The sequence below is a fragment of the Portunus trituberculatus genome, chromosome 31 (assembly GCF_017591435.1).
Source record: "Portunus trituberculatus isolate SZX2019 chromosome 31, ASM1759143v1, whole genome shotgun sequence".
NCBI classification, from domain to species: Eukaryota; Metazoa; Arthropoda; class Malacostraca; order Decapoda; family Portunidae; genus Portunus; species Portunus trituberculatus.
This window is the reverse complement of record NC_059285.1, coordinates 6,936,646-6,956,645: the sequence shown is the minus strand read 5'-3', so window position 1 is coordinate 6,956,645 and position 20,000 is coordinate 6,936,646. Positions and strand designations below refer to the sequence as shown.

General features: G+C 45.4%; 1 protein-coding gene across 7 annotated transcripts in view; it reads left to right on the top strand.

Annotated features, from left to right (window-relative positions):
* LOC123511242 (latrophilin Cirl-like) overlaps positions 1–20,000 on the top strand; it is a 227,891-nt gene that overhangs the window by 77,380 nt on the left and 130,511 nt on the right. For all 7 annotated transcript variants that reach the window (XM_045266948.1, XM_045266952.1, XM_045266946.1 and 4 more), the window contains exon 2: positions 10,183–10,341. In XM_045266948.1, coding sequence (XP_045122883.1) covers positions 10,183–10,341 — 159 coding nt within the window. The remainder of the gene's footprint in view (positions 1–10,182; positions 10,342–20,000) is intronic.

Sequence of the window (20,000 nt, the reverse complement as noted above, 5' to 3'; positions counted from 1 at the left end):
AGCAAAAGAAATGGCGAAGGAACAAAGAAGGAAGAAAAGTGTGAAGGAGAGAAGGAAAGAGGCAATTGCTTGTCTTTCTCTTCTTCCACTTACCCGTCGTCTTCTTCCTCTTCCTCCTCGTTCTTCTCCACCAAATAACAACAAATAGACGAGGGAGAAGACTTCAGCACGTCTTTAGCCAGCAGGAGGGAGGCGCCCTTTAGACGAACACCTACTGAGTCCCTCCATCCCTCCCTTCTCACCTCCGAACCTCCCTCCCCTCCCCCGCCCCTCCTTGAAGGAAAATGGGGTTCACGTGAAGGGAGAGTGATTTCTTAAACACCATGTGATTTCCTTGCATTTTTAAAGAGCCTCGTTTGACTCTTCCATTGTGTTGAGCTTCGTAAAAACCAAGCCTCTCATTTTTCACCCGATTTTGTCTTTCATCATTTTCACCCTCCGCCAGCCAGCTCGTTTCGCCCCAGAGAGAGAGAGAGAGAGAGAGAGAGAGAGAGAGAGAGAAAATACACACAATCTAGCTAGGTTGATCATATTGTCCAAGCTACGTGGTCTACCCCTCAACCTCAAATGGAAACGAAATCAAACAATTTGCATCCTTATCAGAGAGAGAGAGAGAGAGAGAGGTGCATCGCTCTACCAAGGACGAACAGTAAGACCATTCTTTCCACTCTCATTCACGGTCCTTGGTGACGTTGCGATCGATTAGCGTTGTTTTTCCGAGCCTGTGTATGGTGGAGGCAGGCGGCGGGGCGTCCTTCCCTCCGCGGGTGTCGGGAAGTAGGTCGCTTGTCGGTGGTCAGGATGCGGCTCCTCCCTCTATCGGAAAGTCGTTCGTTTGTCGGTGAATCGCTTCTTTCGTTTATTGTCGGCAAGCCGTTTATTTGTTCCTACGTTCGTCCGTATTGCTGTTTCTTTGTCGTTATTCTTTGTGGCTCTCTGGTTCCTTGCTCGTATTTATTTTGTGTGTGTGTGTTTTCTCCGTTCGTTTTGCTTTTTTTTTTTTTTATGTGTTATTTCTTGTATTTTTCATTTCTGGTGAAGTTTGACGTGTTTTTTTTTTCTTGCATCTCTTTTCTCTCTCTGAGCTCGTAAATATTTAAAATTTCCTGATACTGTTTTCTCTCATAGTTTTGCCCAATTTTCTTTTCTGAAATGTCTTTCTATTTTATTTATATGTTGAGTGTCACTTCCCTCTCCCTCTCTGTCTCTTGCTCTTCTTGTCTCTCGTATTTTCACGGTGAAGTAAAGCACACTGAGGCTTCACAGTTCAGGTCCAGAGAGCAAGAGCAGCCAAGCCTCTCCCTCCCTCTGACCGAATCGGGACACTCACTTGTCATATTTACCAAGCTGACGGGGACACTATTCTGCATCGCCCCGCCCCTTCCCTTTCCCCTTCCCTTTGTCGTCCACCTTCCATTATCACGTCAACCCTTCGTTCTGTATTTCATTTTCATCCTTCTTTCCTCTCCCACTTTGCTCTCCTTCCTTGCCTTTACCTATCCATCATCACCTTCCTCAGTTCCTCTCATTCTTTTTCCTTCCTTCCCTAACATTTCTCTCCCACTCCCCTCTCCATTCTTCCCTCACCGTCTCCACCCACACCTTCCTTCAGTCCACTCCACCCCTCTTCTCCCCAAAATCCTTCCTTCTCTCTCCCCTTGACCATTCTTCCCTGTCCTTCACCCCCTCCCCACCACACCACGTCTCCACCTGCTGTCCTCCCCCACATCACATTCAGCCTCGTTCTCGCTCCACCCTTATGACCCTCTCCACCCACTCCCACGCACCTATCCACCCTCCCCCGCGGTCCTGCCTCCCTCTAGTCCCGTCTCCCGCTGGATAGACCGTGACGGGGGACCTGTATGGACCGTCCTCACCTGGCGAACTGTCCGTCACAGGTAAGACGAGACGACCTGTTTCTGGCGGGTCACAGTGGGTCACGAGAGAGCAGCAGGCGGCAGGAGGAGGAGGAGGAGGAGGAGGAGGAGGAGGAGGAGGAATAAGAAGAAAGAGGTTAGAATAGTTGGACAAGACATTTTCCAGGACCCATTTCAACCTGCAGACCGACCCACGCCCTTGATTTTTACATGATTTCTTCTGTCTCTGCCACTCTCTCTCTCTCTCTCTCTCTCTCTCTCTCTCTCTCTCTCTCTCTCTCTCTCTCTCTCTCTCTCTCTCTCTCTCTCTCTCTCTCTCTCTCTCTCTCTCTCTCTCTCTCTCTCTCTCTCTCTCTCTCTCTCTCTCTCTCTCTCTCTCTCTCTCTCTCTCTCTCTCTCTCTCTCTCTCGCGGCGGAGAAAAGTGAGGCCCCGAATGACTTAACGGAGTGGTCTCGCTAACACGTCAATCAGCGCAGCGACGCCCAGGCCACCCAGGTCCTCGCTTCGCCGGTGTAAAGTTCCTTAGAAATACATATTTTTGAGTGCGTGTTTCTCTCTCTCTCTCTCTCTCTCTCTCTCTCTCTCTCTCTCTCTCTCTCTCTCTCTCTCTCTCTCTCTCTCTCTCTCTCTCTCTCTCTCTCTCTCTCTCTCTCTCTCTCTCTCTCTCTCTGACGAACTGCTTTGAATTATATAGTTTCGTCTTAACCACCTCTTTTCTTCCTTCTTCTCTTCTCCTCCTCCTCCTCCTCCTCCTCCTCCTCCTCCTGCCCCTCTCCTTGTCCTATCCTGCTCCCTGTCTGTCCATCTGAGTGTGTGTAAGCTGCACGTTTTCTTTGGGTGTATTTTTAAGAGGGCGCTCAGTGATCCTAACCTCCGTGCATTCTTCATGAGTCGTAACTTGTCCCTGTGAGTTACTTGCTGGAACTGAAGTGAAGGAGAGAGAGAGAGAGAGAGAGAGAGAGAGAGAGAGAAAAGAGGGAAAGAAAATGGAATGGGGTGGGGGGAAATACTGATGTTCTTGTTGGTGCGCGTCTTGTCATCGTGAAGAGGGTTGAGTTGGTTGCTTTGTCGCTGAAACCCTTCTCTTGTACTTCCGGCTTGTGTTGGGGCGAATTATTGATGTATTGCCGCCAGAACACGTCTTCTTGCCAAGCCGCCGCTGCCGTTGTCGTTGTCTTTACTGTGTGTGTGTGTGTGTGTGTGTGTGTGTTGAGGTTCTTTGCTTTTGTTCGACTTGAAATTAGTGTTGTCTGTTTTTAGTTCAGTGATGGATCGTATTTGTTGACAGTTCTTGTGGGTGTTTAAGTTTGTATTGTCTCTTAATTCACGTGTGTGTATGTGTTTACTTCTATGTCTGTGTCTATTTGCCTTGGCTGGTGCCCCTCCTACATTGAAAAATAGATGAATAAATAAAATCTATTACTTATCAATCCATTTTTGTCTGTCAATTTATCTAAGTACGTGCACTTCTTTGTCTGTCTGTCAGTCTTCATCAATCAGTTTTACCTTTGTGCTGTTTAGACCAACTGAAATCATTACCTCTACGCTGCATTGCACTGAGAAAGTCTTCCATCATTTTTCAATATAACAGTGCGTAATAGTTAATATTTAGTTATTTTCTCCGTAATAGTAGTGATTATTATACCAGCAGAATTAATTACCATGTTTTTCAAATGCGAGATATTACTGCTACATAAAGCAAAACGTTTTATTTTCGTCACATTATTTATTTCTATTCCTTGACGTTGATAGGCAAAATTTAAACGAAATACGGAAAAGAATAATAATAATGGTACACTTCTTCAATATATATAAAGTTAATCCGACAAAGTAAAGACGATTCATGAGGAAAAAAAAAAATATTCAATACTTAAATCACCATCATATTTAACCAAACTTGTCTCGGAGAAAATCGGAGCACATAATATAACCTTGAAAAATAAACCCACATTCCCTCCTTCCCTGACCTGACCGTCCCTGGTGGTGGACGTTCGCCTTAAGCAGTCCGCCAGGCAGTCAGTAGCCACGTGTTTGTGGTGGAGGGAGGGTGTGTCTTGCGCCTCCTCGTCCCTCCGCTTGTGGCTTATTCCGTGCCTGTCGCTGCCTGACCGCTGCATAGGGGCGCGAGGCAGGCCGTGTCGAGGTATTTATGTATCAAGGGGCCACTGGACACTGGTGGGAGAGGGAGGAGGGAGGGATAGACTTGTGAGTGTTGGGGAGGTGTTGATTGTATTGTAGTCTTGGAAAGGTTTGTTTGTTTTTATGATTAGTTTTCATGTATCTTGATTAATTAAATTATCTCTCTCTCTCTCTCTCTCTCTCTCTCTCTCTCTCTCTCTCTCTCTCTCTCTCTCTCTCTCTCTCTCTCTCTCTCTCTCTCTCTCTCTCTCTCTCTCTCTCTCTCTCTGTACATCTCCTGCCATGGCGTGTTTCTTTTCTTACTACATATTCCCTTTCCCTTCTCTCTCGTCCCCTCTTCCCCTTCCATTATCATTATTTCATTATCCTTTACATCCTTTCATCCCTTCTACCACCACCACCACAACCTCCTGATGTTCGTTCCTTCTCCTCCCTTCCTCCTCCTCCTCCTCCTCCTCCTCCTCCTCTCTTCCCTTTCATCTGCTTCCCTCTGCCATTTTTATACTTTTGCCCCTTCCCCAACATATTCCTCCCTCCCCTTTTCCCCTTTCCTTCCAGCCTTCCCTCCCCTTTCCCCCCTTTCCTCCCCACCTCCCATCCCTGCTTAGTGGGGAGATTCAGTCACGATGTGGTGGCTAAAGGGCGGATCCCCCTAGAGGCGTGAAATTCAATGGGAACTGAGAGTCACGAGAGGAAAAAAATCTTTGTCTTGATTCCCTCTTGAAGAAATTTCGTGGCTTTAAGTTTATATTTTCCCCATTTCTTTTATTTTTTGAAGTTTTGTAGATGGATGGAAGGAAGGAGACATAGTTGAGGGGTTTGGGGGTGAATTTGCAGTGCGTTTGTGAGGAATTGTGGGTAAAAATCGGAACTATCTATTTTTTTTTGTTGGAGTTAATGTGTGAAAGTAAAAATTATGAAGATGAAAAAGTAAAGAAATGCCGCTTCACAGAGACTGGAGAGAGAGAGAGAGAGAGAGAGATCTTAAGTAGGTGGGTACACGAGACAGGAAGGGCAAAAAAATGTAACTGATATGACTTTTATTCACACACATGCGCACGCACACTCATACACACACACACACACACACACACACACACACACACACACACACACACACACACACACACACACACACACACACACACAAAACGATACACCTGGAAGAAAAAGACACTTAAGACGCGACTGAAACATCTCTCTCTCTCTCTCTCTCTCTCTCTCTCTCTCTCTCTCTCTCTCTCTCTCTCTCTCTCTCTCTCTCTCTCTCTCTCTTCCATTTTGCACAACCTTCCTCTTCTCTAATTGTTTTCTTCCTCTGGTCTTTCTCCACATCCACCTTTATCTCGTAATCCACACGCCTTCCACTTGCTCTTCCTCCTCCTCTTCCTCGTCTTCCTCTTCTTCCTCCCTCTCCTCCTCCTTTTTCTCTTGATTTTTTCCTTACATTCTCATCTTTATTTATATTATTCTTGTTTTTGTTTTTATTTGCTGTTATTTTTCCTTGTATGTTATTAGTATGTTTTTTCTTTACATGTTCGCCTCTCTCTCTCTCTCTCTCTCTCTCTCTCTCTCTCTCTCTCTCTCTCTCTCTCTCTCTCTCTCTCTCTCTCTCTCTCTCTCTCTCTCTCTCTCTCTCTCTCTCTCTCTCTCTCTCTCTCTCTCTCTCTCTCTCTCTCTCTCTCTCTCTCTCTCACCCCACCTCTGTTTCCTCCCAAATCACCTTCTTCCTCCATTTCCCATCAGGTTCTCACCCTCCCCTTTTCCCTCCCCTCTCCCCTCCTCTCCCTTCCCCTCATCCCCCTTCCCCTCACCCCCCTTAGAGGTCTAATGAGGGGTTAATGTCTCCCCCCCACCTGGTTACGACTTACATTAGGGGTGACCTCTTCTCTTCCCCTCCTCCTCCTCCTCCTCCTCTTCCTCTTCCTCTTCCTCTTCCTCTTCCTCTTCCTCCTCTCTCTCTCTTCTTCCTCCCAAATGATGATTACACTGATAAGCATTATAAGAGTGATGGTATTACATGAAATGGAGGAATTGAGAGAGAGAGAGAGAGAGAGAGAGAGAGAGAGAGAGAGAGAGAGAGAGAGAGAGAGAGAGAGAGAGAGAGTTTGTCTTAGGCTCTGGAGGAATCTCTCATCAATAATTCAGTCACCTGTCAGTGTTTGGAGAGACACCTGAGAGAGAGAGAGAGAGAGAGAGAGAGAGAGAGAGAGAGACACTGATGGATTGGTAGGGATAGGAACTCGTAGGTAAACACTCTCTCTCTCTCTCTCTCTCTCTCTCTCTCTCTCTCTCTCTCTCTCTCTCTCTCTCTCTTCCCTTAAATATGCAATTCCTTTTATGTTCCATCATTATCCACTTCCCCCTCATCCATTTTTCTCCACTTAACCCCTTTTCATTTATCCCTAATACTCTCATTTTCATTCCTAATTGCTCTATTTATATTTCCTGTTTATCACAATCCTCAATAGACACTCATTCTCTTTCCTATTCCTCTTATTCCTCATCTCCTTCCATATTTCTCTCCCTCTCCTTTATGGAAAACGAAAAATACTTTAATCTCGACGATGATTGGTTGAAAAAGTGACGTGTGGAGGGTCGTGATTGGCTGTTTGATTGCTTACGTCACGGTGGAGTAGTGACGTCACAGCAGTGGGGATGTTAATGGAAGGTGTGTGTTGTGGTGGCGGTTAACGAGGCTACAAACGATGGTAATTAGACGGTAAATCACCCATTAGTGCTGTAGAAGTGAACCTGATGGATGCCTGGATTTTGGCTTTACAGAGAGAGAGAGAGAGAGAGTGTGTATGGAATGGGAAAATTAGTTATTGTGGTCTTTTTTCCTCTCTCTCTCTCTCTCTCTCTCTCTCTCTCTCTCTCTCTCTCTCTCTCTCTCTCTCTCTCTCTCTCTCTCTCTCTCTCTCTCTCTCTCTCTCTCTCTCTCTCTCTCTCTCTCTCTCTCTCTCTCAGTCGTTATCGCTTCCCCCTTTTCTCTACCTGATTAACACATGCGTCCCCTCGTTTCCCCTCTGATTGATTCCCTGTTCCCCTCTTTTGTGGTCTGATGGGCAGGTTCTTTTCCCCTCGTGGATGATCTGATGGGTGTGTTTCCTTCCTTCCCACCCTCACCTCTTGTCCTCTTCCCCCTCCCACCACCTTACCTCTCAGCTTTGTTTCCCCCTTTTCTCCCTTTCTCTTCCTTTCCTCCCCTTTTTTTTTTGTTTCCGTGTTAGTTTTCCATTACCTTTCTCCCATTTTTTTTGTCATTTTTCCTTTCTCCTATTTTTCTTCTTTTTTTTATCTTTATTTGTAATTTATTGCCTTTTTTATTTTTCCCCTCTTCTTCTTACCCCTTTTTTTCATTTCCGCCCTTGCCATCTTGTCCGTTTTTTTCCCCTTTCCTATACTGTCCACTTATGTTTCCCCTTTCTCTTCGTTGTCCACTCTCTCCCTCTCCCTCTCTCCTTTCTTCTTCCCTTTCCTCTCTCTCCCTCCACCTTCTTCTCCCCTCCCAGATGACCACTCCAACCTCCCCCATAGAACATGATGGTCCGCCTTCGTCCTTCTCTGAATGTGGCCCATCAGTGTAATGGACCGTGCTCCTCCTCCTCCTCCTCCTCCTCCTCCTCCTCCTCCTGTTCTGTCCTCTTCCTTCCATATATCCTATTCTTCTGTCTTTTCCCACGTGCCTTCTTCCTTTCATTCTTTTCTTTTTCTCATTTTTCTTCTCCCGTTTCCCTCTCTCATCTGTCTGTTTCTCCTTCCTTCTCCTCTCTCTTCTCTCTTCTCTCTTCTCTTCTCTTCTCTCCCAGTTATTCCGTAGCAAAATCCTTCTCTTATCTTCCTCTTCCATTTGTTTTTGTTTCCATATCTTGTTGGCTTTCCTCTCACCCACCCCTGTTTTCTCTTCCTCACTTCGTATGATTTCTTTCCTTCTCCTCCTCCTCCTCCTCCTCCTCCTCCTCCTCCTCCTCCTCCTCTTCTTCTTCTTCTTCTTCTTCTTCTTCTTCTTCTCTCACCTTGTTATTGTTTGTCCTCGCTCTGATTTTTTTTCCCTTTGCATTCATGTTTTTCTTTCCTTTTCCGGTGTTCATACGTTCATTCCCTCGAGTCGCTTGCCTCTCTCTCTCTCTCTCTCTCTCTCTCTCTCTCTCTCTCTCTCTCTCTCTCTCTCTCTCTCTCTCTCTCTCTCTCTCTCTCTCTCTCTCTCTCTCTCTCTCTCTCTCTCTCTCTCTCTCTCTCTCTCTCTCTCTCTCTCTCTCTCTCTCTCTCTCTCTCTCTCTCTCTCTCTCTCTCTCTCTTCTCTCTCTCTAGCACCTGAACACACCTGAACACTCGCTCATTCTCCCACTCTCCCCCTCTCACTCTCCCTCTCTCTTTCTCCGTCTCCCTCTGTCTCACGCTCACTTCTATTCCTAATATCGGGAATGTATCTGGGGAATAAATCATGTAGAGAAAATATATTACTCAAGAATTCCAATTTTCTGTGGGACACCGAGAGGCGCGAGAAACATAAATTGGCAGTGTGGAATCGGGAATAGGGAGAAGAAGAGTAGGAGGAGGAGGGATTGGACGTAAGGCAGTTGGAATGCAAGGAATGAGGAATGTTCCGAGTAACAGCTGGATTGAGAGAGAAAGAGAGAGAGAGAGAGAGAGAGAGAGAGAGAGAGAGAGAGAGAGAGAGAGCATGTAAGAGCGTGTGAGAGCGTTTAATAAAGCAAAGCGCATTCACTGCCTCCGGTAAACACACACACACACACACACACACACACACACACACACACACAGCAATTTCCAACAAGGAGTATTATTAGAAGTGAATGTATAAATAACCCAGATCGCGGTGTCGGAATCGCATTTGCGGGGCGTCGCGGTGAAGCAAGGCTGTCTTTGCCGAGCGCAACGGGATGTGGAGGCTGGAGGGAGAGAGGAGAGGGACAGGGAAAGGAAGGAGAAATGGAGGAGGGAAAGAGGAGAGCGAGAGAGGGGAGAGGAGAAGCGAGTGGGAGGAAAGAGAATCAGCCAGGTGGTGTTCGAGGTTCGCAAAGAAGGGAGAGAGTGGAGGGGGAGAGAAGAGGGGAGTGGAAAGAGGAAGGAAAGCAGAGGGGAAAGGAGATATGAATAGGGGAGGAGGAAGGAAAGCAGGGAGTGATGAGAAAAGGAGAAGGAACGGAGGGTGGAAGAAAAGCAAAACGAGGAAAGAAAGAGAGGGGAGATAAAAGGAGGGAGGGAAGAGAACTAAAGAAGAAAGGAAGAAGAATGAGAAGTAGAGAGAGAGAGAGAGAGAGAGAGAGAGAGAGAGAGAGAGAGAGAGAGAGAGAGAGAGAGAGAGAGAGAGAGAGAGAGAGATGGAAATAATTATATTCATTTGAACTATGAAAGGATTTTTGTATTTGGTTTCCTTTTTATATTCTTTCTTTTTCATTCGTGGCTCAATTTTAAGACTTCATCAGAGGAAAGAAAATTCGGTGAAAAATTATTCTAACCCCCAGCACAAGTTTTTTATAAGTTTTGATTTGATTGTGATAGACTAAAAGATGAAGAAAGCACAAGAAAACTAAGCTAGAAGGTAAACTTAATATAGAATGAAAAATAGAAAATGAGTAAGTACATAAATCTTGCATGAAAGTTTCCATTTCTTAATGTTCAGAGTATTGAAACTTTTCCCTTCATTCTTCCTTGTTTTTCCTTTTTATTCCACCCCAAGCCATCCTCTGATATCCTCTTTTCTTGTCTTGTCTTCCTCTTGTATAAAATTCCACGCCTCCTCTTTCCATCCCTCCCTTCCAGCCTCACAGCAGCCACCCTTCTCTCAGTAGAGTCTCCCAGCCACACACACACACACACACACACACACACACACACACACACACACACACACACACACACACACACACACACACACACACACACACACACACACACACGCTCGCTTACTTTTCCTCTGCTGCTGACTTAATTATTTTCCCCACTCTTAGGAACGGAGGACTAAAAAAAAAAAAAAAAAAAAGGAAACACCCGTCGTGGTCCACTTAAAGCAAGCACCGCGTCTTTGTCCTTCTAAAAACGAGGATCTAGACGTTTACTCTCCACCACGCCACAACACAACGCAACGCAACGCAATACAACGCCGCCTCTCACACATCTCTCTTTTTCCCCTCACAGAGACGCGCAAAAGGATGGGTGGGGATGGGTCGGCCAGGTGGAGAGGAGCCGCCACCTCCTCCATCACCACAACCACCCGACGCCACCCCCATCGCCTCCACCACGCCCTGCTGGCCGTGGTGCTGCTCCTGGTCACCTCCGCCTCCACTTCTGAAGCAGGTAAGGAGTTTGTGTGTGTTTGTGTAAACGAGTGTTGGTGTATAGTAGAGTTGAAAGGGTACGGGTGTGTTTATGTCTCTCTCTCTCTCTCTCTCTCTCTCTCTCTCTCTCTCTCTCTCTCTCTCTCTCTCTCTCTCTCTCTCTCTCTCTCTCTCTCTCTCTCTCTCTCTCTCTCTCTCTCTCTCTCTCTCTCTCTCTCTCTCTCTCTCTCTCTCTCTCTCTCTCGTTCGCATCGTCCTCTACCGTCCGTCACTTTTCAAAGCTCCTTCAACCAGTTTCTTGATGCTGGCGGACTTTGAAATGTTTTTTATATTTTGTCTTACCTGTCACTCGCACATCTCATATTGTCATTCAATTTCACCTTGCTTTTATTGTGTGTGTGTGTGTGTGTGTGTGTGTGTGTGTGTGTGTGTGTGTGTGTGTGTGTGTGTGTGTGTGTGTGTGTGTTTTGCGCCAATCCGATTTTTTTTTTTTTACCCTCCTTTAGCATTTTTTTTTCTTTTATCAGTGTTACTTTCCTTCCCTCGTTTACTCCCCCGCGCCTCCTCCTCGTGCTGGTGTCGCTGTTTACATTCCGACATCGTCCAGGCAGAAAATTCAGCTTGAAGACATTTCCTCAATGGTTCTCTTTTACCACCGTTCTTTTTTTCCCCCCTCCTACTGCTCCTCCTGGTCCTCTCCTTTGCCTTGCCCCTGCTTCTACCCCTCCTGTCCTCCACCTGGCCCTCCTCTTCCTCATCCTTCGTCCTGCAGCTTCCACAGTTTCCGCTTCGCCTTTGGAACGACGAAATAGGAATGGAGAGAAGTTGGCAAGCTCTTTTATTAGTTTCATTACTCTTATTGCCGCCTTAAAGCAAGCCAGGCGTGGAGGGCTGTCGCCGGTCTGGGAAATGGAGAACGTGTGTGTGTGTGTGTGTGTGTGTGTGTGTGTGTGTGTGTGTGTGTGTGGAGCTGGGATTGGTTTTGGTGTAAAGGAGAAACATGAAAGGAATGTGCACCTCCTCCCCTTCAACTCCCCATTCCCTTCCCCTCATCCCCTCACCCCTTACCCCTCACCCCTTCAGAAAGCACTTTACACACACACACACACACACACACACACACACACACACACACACACACACACACACGGAGAAAGAATAACAACACGCCAATATGTCAGGGAAGAGGCTGAAGCTGCATAAATTACCGAACGGGTGGTGGTGGTGGTGGTGGTGGTAGTGGTGGTGGTGATGATGGTGATGGTGGTTGTAAAGTCAGTCAGTGCTTCTGTTGTTATTATTGGTGATGGTGATGATCTTGAGAAGCATCCTAATGAGAGAGAGAGAGAGAGAGAGAGAGAGAGAGAGAGAGAGAGAGAGAGAGAGAGAGAGAGAGAGAGAGAGAGAGAGAGAGAGAGCAAAGCGATGATATATGTACGTATATTGTCTGTTTGTCAGTTTGAAGGAGAGGTAAGGGAGAAGCTAAGGGCGTAGTGACCCTAACCTTACCCCCCCATCCTTCCCCCTCACTCCTCCCCTCCCCTCCCCCTCCCGACTCCCCTGATCACCCGCCCATTACTCACCCAAATGGACTCCTGCTTCTCTCCGTGGGCGGGCCGGAGGGCGGGGTGATGGAGGGGGGCCTAGGAAGGGAGGTGGAGGTATCGTGGGGGGGTTGGGTAGGTGGAGAAGTCTAGAGGTGGTGAGGTGGAGTAGTATTGGAGGCAAGATGGAGAGACGGAGAAGTGGTTTGGGTGGAGGGGTGAGTGAGGTAGTAGGTGGAAGTGTAGAAGTGGAAGTAGGGACTATAGTAGAAGTGGAAGGGAGTGGAATAATTGAAATGTGAGTTAGTTGGAGTGGTAGTGGTAGAGTTTCAGGAAAGTGGAACAGAAATGTTGAGGTTTTGGCGGTTAGGAAAGTGGAGTAGGAGCAGTAAGTCAGTGAGAGGAAGGTGGAGTGAAATGCAAGAAAAGTCAGAGGAGGAGGAAGGAAGTGGATGAATGGCTGTATTAATAATGTAATGTTCCATCTGTGCTCGCCCTCTGAAACCTTCCTGCCATTTTGGTGGAGAGAGAATAAGAAAAGGAGGAAGTGGAAGAGGAGGAGGAGGAGGAGGAAGGTATAAATGAGGGGAAAAAGTTGAAGAGAACGAGGTGGTAAAAGAATATGATTTATGAGCAAGAAGGAGAAGGCGTAGTATTAGTGGTGTCGGTGATGGCAGTAGTAGTAGTAGTAGTAGTAGTAGTAGTAGTAGTAGTAGTAGTAGCAGCAGCAGCAGTGGTAGTGTAAAGAAACATATTAAACTAAAATAAACAGTTCAAATTGTATAAAAAAAAAAAAAACTGGATATGTGGAAAAAAAATACAATAAATAATACACACACAAACAGAGAGAGAGAGAGAGAGAGAGAGAGAGAGAGAGAGAGAGAGAGAGAGAGAGAGAGAGAGAGACCGAACATCATGGAATAGAATAGAATAGCTCAAGAAATCAGATCACTTAAACAATTACCCTCTTGCTGGCTTCACAACTCAACACGCACGGCAAGGAGTGTGTGTAGGCAAGCCAAGGTCATGCTAGCTTCTCTCCTGCTAAGCCTTGGGAGAACGCACTAAGAGAGAGAGAGAGAGAGAGAGAGACTTGCTGTGAACCGTATCCGTCACATCTATTAAACTTGCAACTGAACTTAATCCAGCCAAACTTGGAGTAAGCTTAGCTCAAACGTCTTGAGAGAGAGAGAGAGAGAGAGAGAGAGAGAGAGAGAGAGAGAGAGAGAGTGATGGGGAGGGAGGGGGAGAGGAAGAGTGGGAGAGTTGTCTGATGGGTGTATGTGTGAGTGGCCAGCGCTGAGAGAGACTGACGAAGGGCATCAGGAAAGGGACGGGCAGATATAAACTTTTGTCGCCGCCCCCAGGAGGTGTGCTAGGTTTTATGCATGTTTTTCATAATGGGACATGGGCGAGTGGATGTAATACACTGCGAGAAGGAAGGAACAGAGGAGTAGGTGAAGGAGGAAGAGGGGAGGGGAAGAGGAGGTGAAGGACGGCAAAAGAGAGAAAGAGAGAGAGAGAGATTAGAGAGTAGAGAGAGGTAAGGTAAAGATCGACTCAGGTACTGGTGGCGAGCAAGATCTTGAGTTGTTTCCATGGAGATAAATGAGAGAGAGAGAGAGAGAGAGAGAGAGAGAGAGACTTCCCCATCTAGGTCGTACCACTTCACGGTTATCTTTTTAGAACTTGGATTACAAATTGTCCAGCACGAGGTGAGCCACGCTGCCCCCGGTAATTACCCTACAGGCAGGTGGAGGAGGAGGAGGAGGAGAGTCACGTATTATCCACGTTCCACACAGAGTCTACTGGCAAGACCACGAAACTTCCTGTATCCTTCCTCCTCTTCCTCTTCTTCTTCCTCTTGTACTCTTTCCCTTCCACTTGTGTGTTTATGTGTATAAGTCATTAACTCTCTCTCTCTCTCTCTCTCTCTCTCTCTCTCTCTCTCTCTCTCTCTCTCTCTCTCTCTCTCTCTCTCTCTCTCTCTCTCTCTCTCTCTCTGAGTATGTACTAGGTTACCTCCAAACATTGCAAAATTCTTTCTTTTCCCTCCACTGTCTGTCTTAACTCTGCCTCTCCCTGCTCCTCTCCCTCCCCGACCCTCCCTGTCCCTCTCCCGCTAGAATGTGCCGTGGGTGGTCCGCTGAACATTATGGGGTCGGCAGTAAGACGGTTCAAATATACAGCTTCGCCCGGCTCTACACCATCCGGGCACCCACGACCTCTACAGGTGGGCGCGTGGGTGGTGGGCGTGGGTGCGTGGGCGGTGGTGTGTGGGTGGGACTACAAGGACGTCTCAACAGGGATTTGGGTGGGTGGATGGGTGGATGTAGGTGTGTGGGTGGTTGTGTTGGTATGGATGGGAGTGATGGGAGGGACTGTGGGTGTAATGCTTGATGGTGGTGGTGGTGTGGATGGTATAGATAGGTGTACTTTGGAATTTTTTTTTATTGTTATTGTGATTTATTCAATTTTTATTCGTGTTGATCATGAGATTGAGTATTTTTCGTCGTATATAAATGAATTAATCAATCAGAACATAATAGATTCATCAGATCATCAGTGAACCAAGAAAAATATTCTATCCTTTTCTTACGTATGTCCATGAAATATTAATGTATCACTAGGTATTGGCTTTAGTGTAGTTATTAGACCACCAGGGAACCAGTATATCTATTTCCCTCGCTGCGTTACGATCAAGCAGTAATTTGATGATAATGCGCTCTGCAAGCCAAGAAAGGATCCAGCACTGCGGTTTGATTCCTTTCCTCGAGTTACTGCCGCGCGTCAAGAATATTTGCCGCCGACCAATCACAAAGCCGGAGTGTCGCCTTGGGAAATTTTTGATTGGCTGAGACTCTGGTGTTCGATTCCCTGGACGTGGCGGAGACTGGTTAGGAAAAATTTAAGAGACGACGTAGCCAGATGCTGTTTTTTCATTCTCTCTCTCTCTCTCTCTCTCTCTCTCTCTCTCTCTCTCTCTCTCTCTCTCTCTCTCTCTCTCTCTCTCTCTCTCTCTCTCTCTCTCTCTCTCTCTCTCTCTCTCTCCGTTAAACTGCGACAAACAGAGATGGGAAAAAATACAAAACATAAAAAGCAAACTGTAAGGAATAGATAAAATACAGCAACGGCACACACACACACACACACACACACACACACACACACACACACACACACACACACACACACACACACACACACACACAATTTTGTCTTACAGGACGTGGAGGAAGATGCAAATGGCAGGCGAGTAAGCAGTGTGTTCCATTCTTTGAGCTTCTTTTCTTGGTTCCTTCTCCTCCTCTCTCTTTTCCCTAAGTTGTGACATGCACCAATTTCATGCGACGTCCCTGGATCTGAGAGGCGGCTTACGAAGAGAGAGAGAGAGAGAGAGAGAGAGAGAGAGAGAGAGTAGGTATGGCTATGTAAAGAGAACGTATAGAAGTAAAAACTGGAGAATAACAAGAAGAAATTTTAAGGAATATAATGAAAGTATCAGAGAGAGAGAGAGAGAGAGAAAGGTGGACGGACGCTCGCTTCTCAACAATTACACAACATTAAGCCGCTAAATGACGGGTTCTGTCTCGCCGAGGCCTGGATGGCGGGGACAGGCCGGACTTGCTCTCAGGCCGCCACGGGACACGACAGAAAATAAAAACCGTCCATTTTTGTGCCACACACGAGACCCGACAGGACCCACCGCCTCCCTCGGCTGCCTCTCGGTAAATTATTAAAGTACCCCCCTCTCTCGCTTGTCCTCTCTTTCTCTCTCACTTTCTCTCCTCTCTTTTTTCTTCCTTTTCCTTCTTCAATTTCTTTTCCTCTACTTTTATCCTACTTTCCTTTCCAAATCTCCCTTCTCTTATCGTCCTTTTTTTTTCTCTCTCTCTATTCTCTCTCCTCCACTCCTCCATCTCTTATCTCTCCCTCTCTCTTGGCCCTTCTCTCCTCCCTCTCTTATTCATTTTATCTCCCCTTTTCTTCAGTTCCTCTCCTCCTCCTTATCGGTCTCTCCCTTTCCTCCTTCCGTTTATTATTCTCTCATTTCTTTATTCCTTGTTTATCCTCTTTTCTCTTATATTACTCTCCCTTTCCCTGTTCATGTAATTCTCCTTCTTTTTCTCATTTTCTTCTACATTTCCTCCACGTTTCTCTTTTTTCTTTATTTTCTCTTTCATTCCTTCCACTCCTCTCATGCCATCACTCTCTGTTATCCTCTCCCCCTCTCCCTCTGTCCTTCCACTCTCCCTCTTTCTCCCTTTACCCCTACCGTCCCTCCTTCCTTTCCTTCCCCTTTATATGGTCGACAAATCCCCTTACACGAGGCTGCCACTTCCGAGAGAGCGACCTTATGGACTTAGGCACTTGATTGGCTCACAGTTCATGTTGCCAACCAATAGGAAGTTCCCTCTCTAAGTTTGCAGAAGGAGAATTTTTGAAGGATTACGGAAAAATGTTAAAGGGAAGGACTTGAGGGTGGAGAGAGAGAGAGAGAGAGAGAGAGAGAGAGAGTTTAGGTTTGTTCGTGTGTGTGTCTGTGTGTGTGCGTGTGTGTATTCTTGTCTTAATTCCGTGGGTTTGGGTTAGTTTGCGGTCTGTCCGTCTGTTCTGTCGTCTGTCTTTGTGGTTCCCTGTGATTGTTTTTGGGCGGGATTGTGGCTTTTCCTTCCGTGTGTGTGTGTGTGTGTGTGTGTGTGTGTGTGTGTGTGTGTGTGTGTGTGTGTGTGTGTGTGTGTGTGTGTGATGGAGATGCCTTTGTTAAGATGCACCTGGAGATAACATACACAAAGGAGGGAGATAATTAGACCTACAGGGACTCAAGCGAACTAACAAACCGCGTAAGACTGAGGGAAAAGAGGAAAACTTGAGGGAGGAAGGGAGGGAAAAACATACGGATTCCCGCACACACACACACACACACACACACACACACACACACACACACACACACACACACACACACACACACACACACACTTCAAGCTTCACACACGACACAGGAATAGAATTAGAATTGACAGATGCTTGTGGATTTAGAAACTACGTAACTAAACTGGAAAATCGGAAGGAAATAGAGAGACACAGACGAGCATTTATATTCCTACATGCAGTACACGTAGTTGAAACAAATAAAACAGTATTATAATTGGACCCTCAGAGATATGTATCGATTAAGAAAAAGACAAACCATTAAGAGAAAAGAAGAAACAGTGACGTACATGAAGAGAATAATATATACAATAAAATGCAAAGAAAAATAGACCTATAGATACAGTGAGCCAATACACTAAATAAGACAGAGAAATTGACAGGCGGATGTTAAATGTAGTGGAGAGAAGAGAGATACAGACAGACATCTTTACACACAAACTTTGAGGATTACACAGACAGACACAGCCATAAAGAAAATCAGGCAAAGTTACACAGATAAGGAAAAACGTAGGAGGACAAAATGAGGGCAAGAATACGATTGAAGAGATAAAGACACGTGACTTAAGGGACAGAACAATGATTGGAGAGAGAGAGAGAGAGAGAGAGAGAGAGAGAGAGAGAGAGAGAGAGAGAGAGCACCTGCCTGCCATTAATATCCTAGAATGTGACGTAGATGTGATTAAAGAAAATAAACAGGACGAAATGCATTAATGTAAATGGCGGAAGTGACACAGCCAAGTGCCTCGAAATTTAAATAAGCAAACCCATTAATATTGTTTGTTTGTTTGTTTGTGTGTGTGTGTGTGTGTGTGTGTGTGTGTGTGTGTGTGTGTGTGTGTGTGTTCATTGTAATACGTAATAATATGATAACTATTTGAATACATTTAAAGAATAGGAAAAACGTGAAGGAAATTTTTAAGTAAGGAAGGAAGGAAGGAAGCAGAGGGAAGCTTTTCTCTTTTATTCTATTTAAATGAGAAAACTTCATTGACCGGAGGCAGAAAGAAAGAGAAATGGACGAAAAATGGACCAGGAGCCTTGACATTACTGGCCCGTTTTGATATGCTAGAGAGAGAGAGAGAGAGAGTATTGGAATAGCTGAAAATACCAAAAAACTTAAAAAAAAAAAATCAAAATGCAATAAAAATATAACAAAATCATCTTAAAACTAACATACAGAATAAATGAATAAGTAAATGAATAAATAAAGAGTATCATCACTACAAAAAAATATATATGCATCAAAATAAATCAAAAGTGCTCGTGATATATTTTCAGAGAAGCGTTATTTTATCATTTTTATATCGTGTGAATAAAAAAATATATATAAACGAAAGTGTTTTTGTGTGTTGTTGAAAATGGACTCAAATACCATGTCAGAGAGAGAGAGAGAGAGAGAGAGAGAGAGAGAGAGAGAGAGAGAGAGAGAGAGAGGATAAAAATGGAATGGAAGAGAAGATAATAACAAGAACCAACTACGTCAGCTTATCTCGTAATAGACCCAGAGAGAGAGAGAGAGAGAGAGAGGGCGCATATATGAGGTAAGTCACAGGCGATCTCAGGAAGTTTGGACATTTAGCTTTGACAATAAAGAACTTCGCTGCGAGTTGTTGATAAGAATCGCCGAAAATATGGCCGCCAGAGAGAGAGAGAGAGAGAGAGAGCTCAAAAGTTTTCCGGGCCAATAGCTCTTTTATGAAGTGTCTTAAGCCTAATTATACCCTTAAATATTAAAGAAAAGTAGGAAGTCGAAGAAGAGGAGGAGGAGGAGGAGGCATCGCACGGCAGAGAGAGAGAGAGAGAGAGAGAGAGAGAGAGGAATGAGGGAAGTTAGAGTTGGTTAGGGGCCTCGAGACAGACAGAAACACACAATGAGACGCCCGCCCCTCCGTCTGTTTTCGAAGCATTATCATGTCATACATCGCGAACTGAGCCTGTTTTACGATCCGCCCTCCCTTTCCTCTCTCCCTTCCCTTCCTCCTCTCCCTGTACGTTGAGGAACCCTTGGAAAAGTTAACCAATCACAGAACGACCTGCGCTTCCTTGTCTTGGCCCCGGGTTATAGCAGAGAGAGAGAGAGAGAGACGTTCTACCACTATAGGCGTGTGTGATACTGGTTGATATTGGAGGCCTAGGGTGAGATATTTAAGGCCTACGTGATTTATGGCAGCGGAGGCCCAGAGGAGATCGGTGAGGGAGCGAGCAAGAGGGTTGTTGTTGAAAGCCGCGTCCAGTTTTAGGGTCAAGAGGAAGGTGTAGGGAGACTCGTAAAAAACATATTTATTCACCCGGGGAAGGAAGTTTAGGCGGAATATGTAAGGGAGATGCCACAAAAAAGGAGTAATAGGTAAGATGAGTGACTGGAAGGTAGAGGTAGATGGTAGATTAGGAGGAACATAAAGGTATGATGAGCGTGGAGAGTGAAGACCGTAATAAATGTTGGTAGAAAGGAAGGAATGTTGTAGAGTGATGGAAAGAGAAGGTACTAAGTAGATACAATAGATATGAATTACTAGACTATAGAAATGAGAACTACTGTGAATAAAGCGAAGAATGAAAAAAAAAAACAAATATCGTAGAGAGAGAGAGAGAGAGAGAGAGAAACAAGAAAATAAAAATGGCCTGAATGATACATGAATATTAAAAGGAATATAGATAAATGAGAACAGAAGAGAATAATGCGAAGGAAAAAAATAAAAGAAAAACACAATTCAATATAAATATCATAGAGACAGTGGAGGAAAAAGAGAATTAAAGAAGCAAATCAAATTGATCTGAATGTTACACGGATATAAGAGTAGAGAGAAAGAGACAGAGAGAGATAGAGAAGAGGTGAGGAGAGGTGTGGGCAGGGTGCTTGTGGGGGGGGAGGAAACTCACTCACTCGTTCACTCCACAGCTGCAAATGCGTGAGTAAAAATCTGATATTCTAAAATTCGTGAACTATCGCCGCGTATTGAAGTGGAAGCGGGAAAAAAAAAGATGGAACACACTCTACTACTCACCTGAATTTGTTTTGGGAGCTACTAAAACTGAAACCAGCGGCACAGGTGAGGCGCGCAGTAAACAGGTGATGGAGAGGCGGCTTACCTGAATACTAAAAAGGTACTCGTAACACACAGCGAAAAAAAATCGGATAAAAGGTAAAACAACGGTAATATGAGTGCCAATCAACAGGTGTATCCAGCTTAATTAA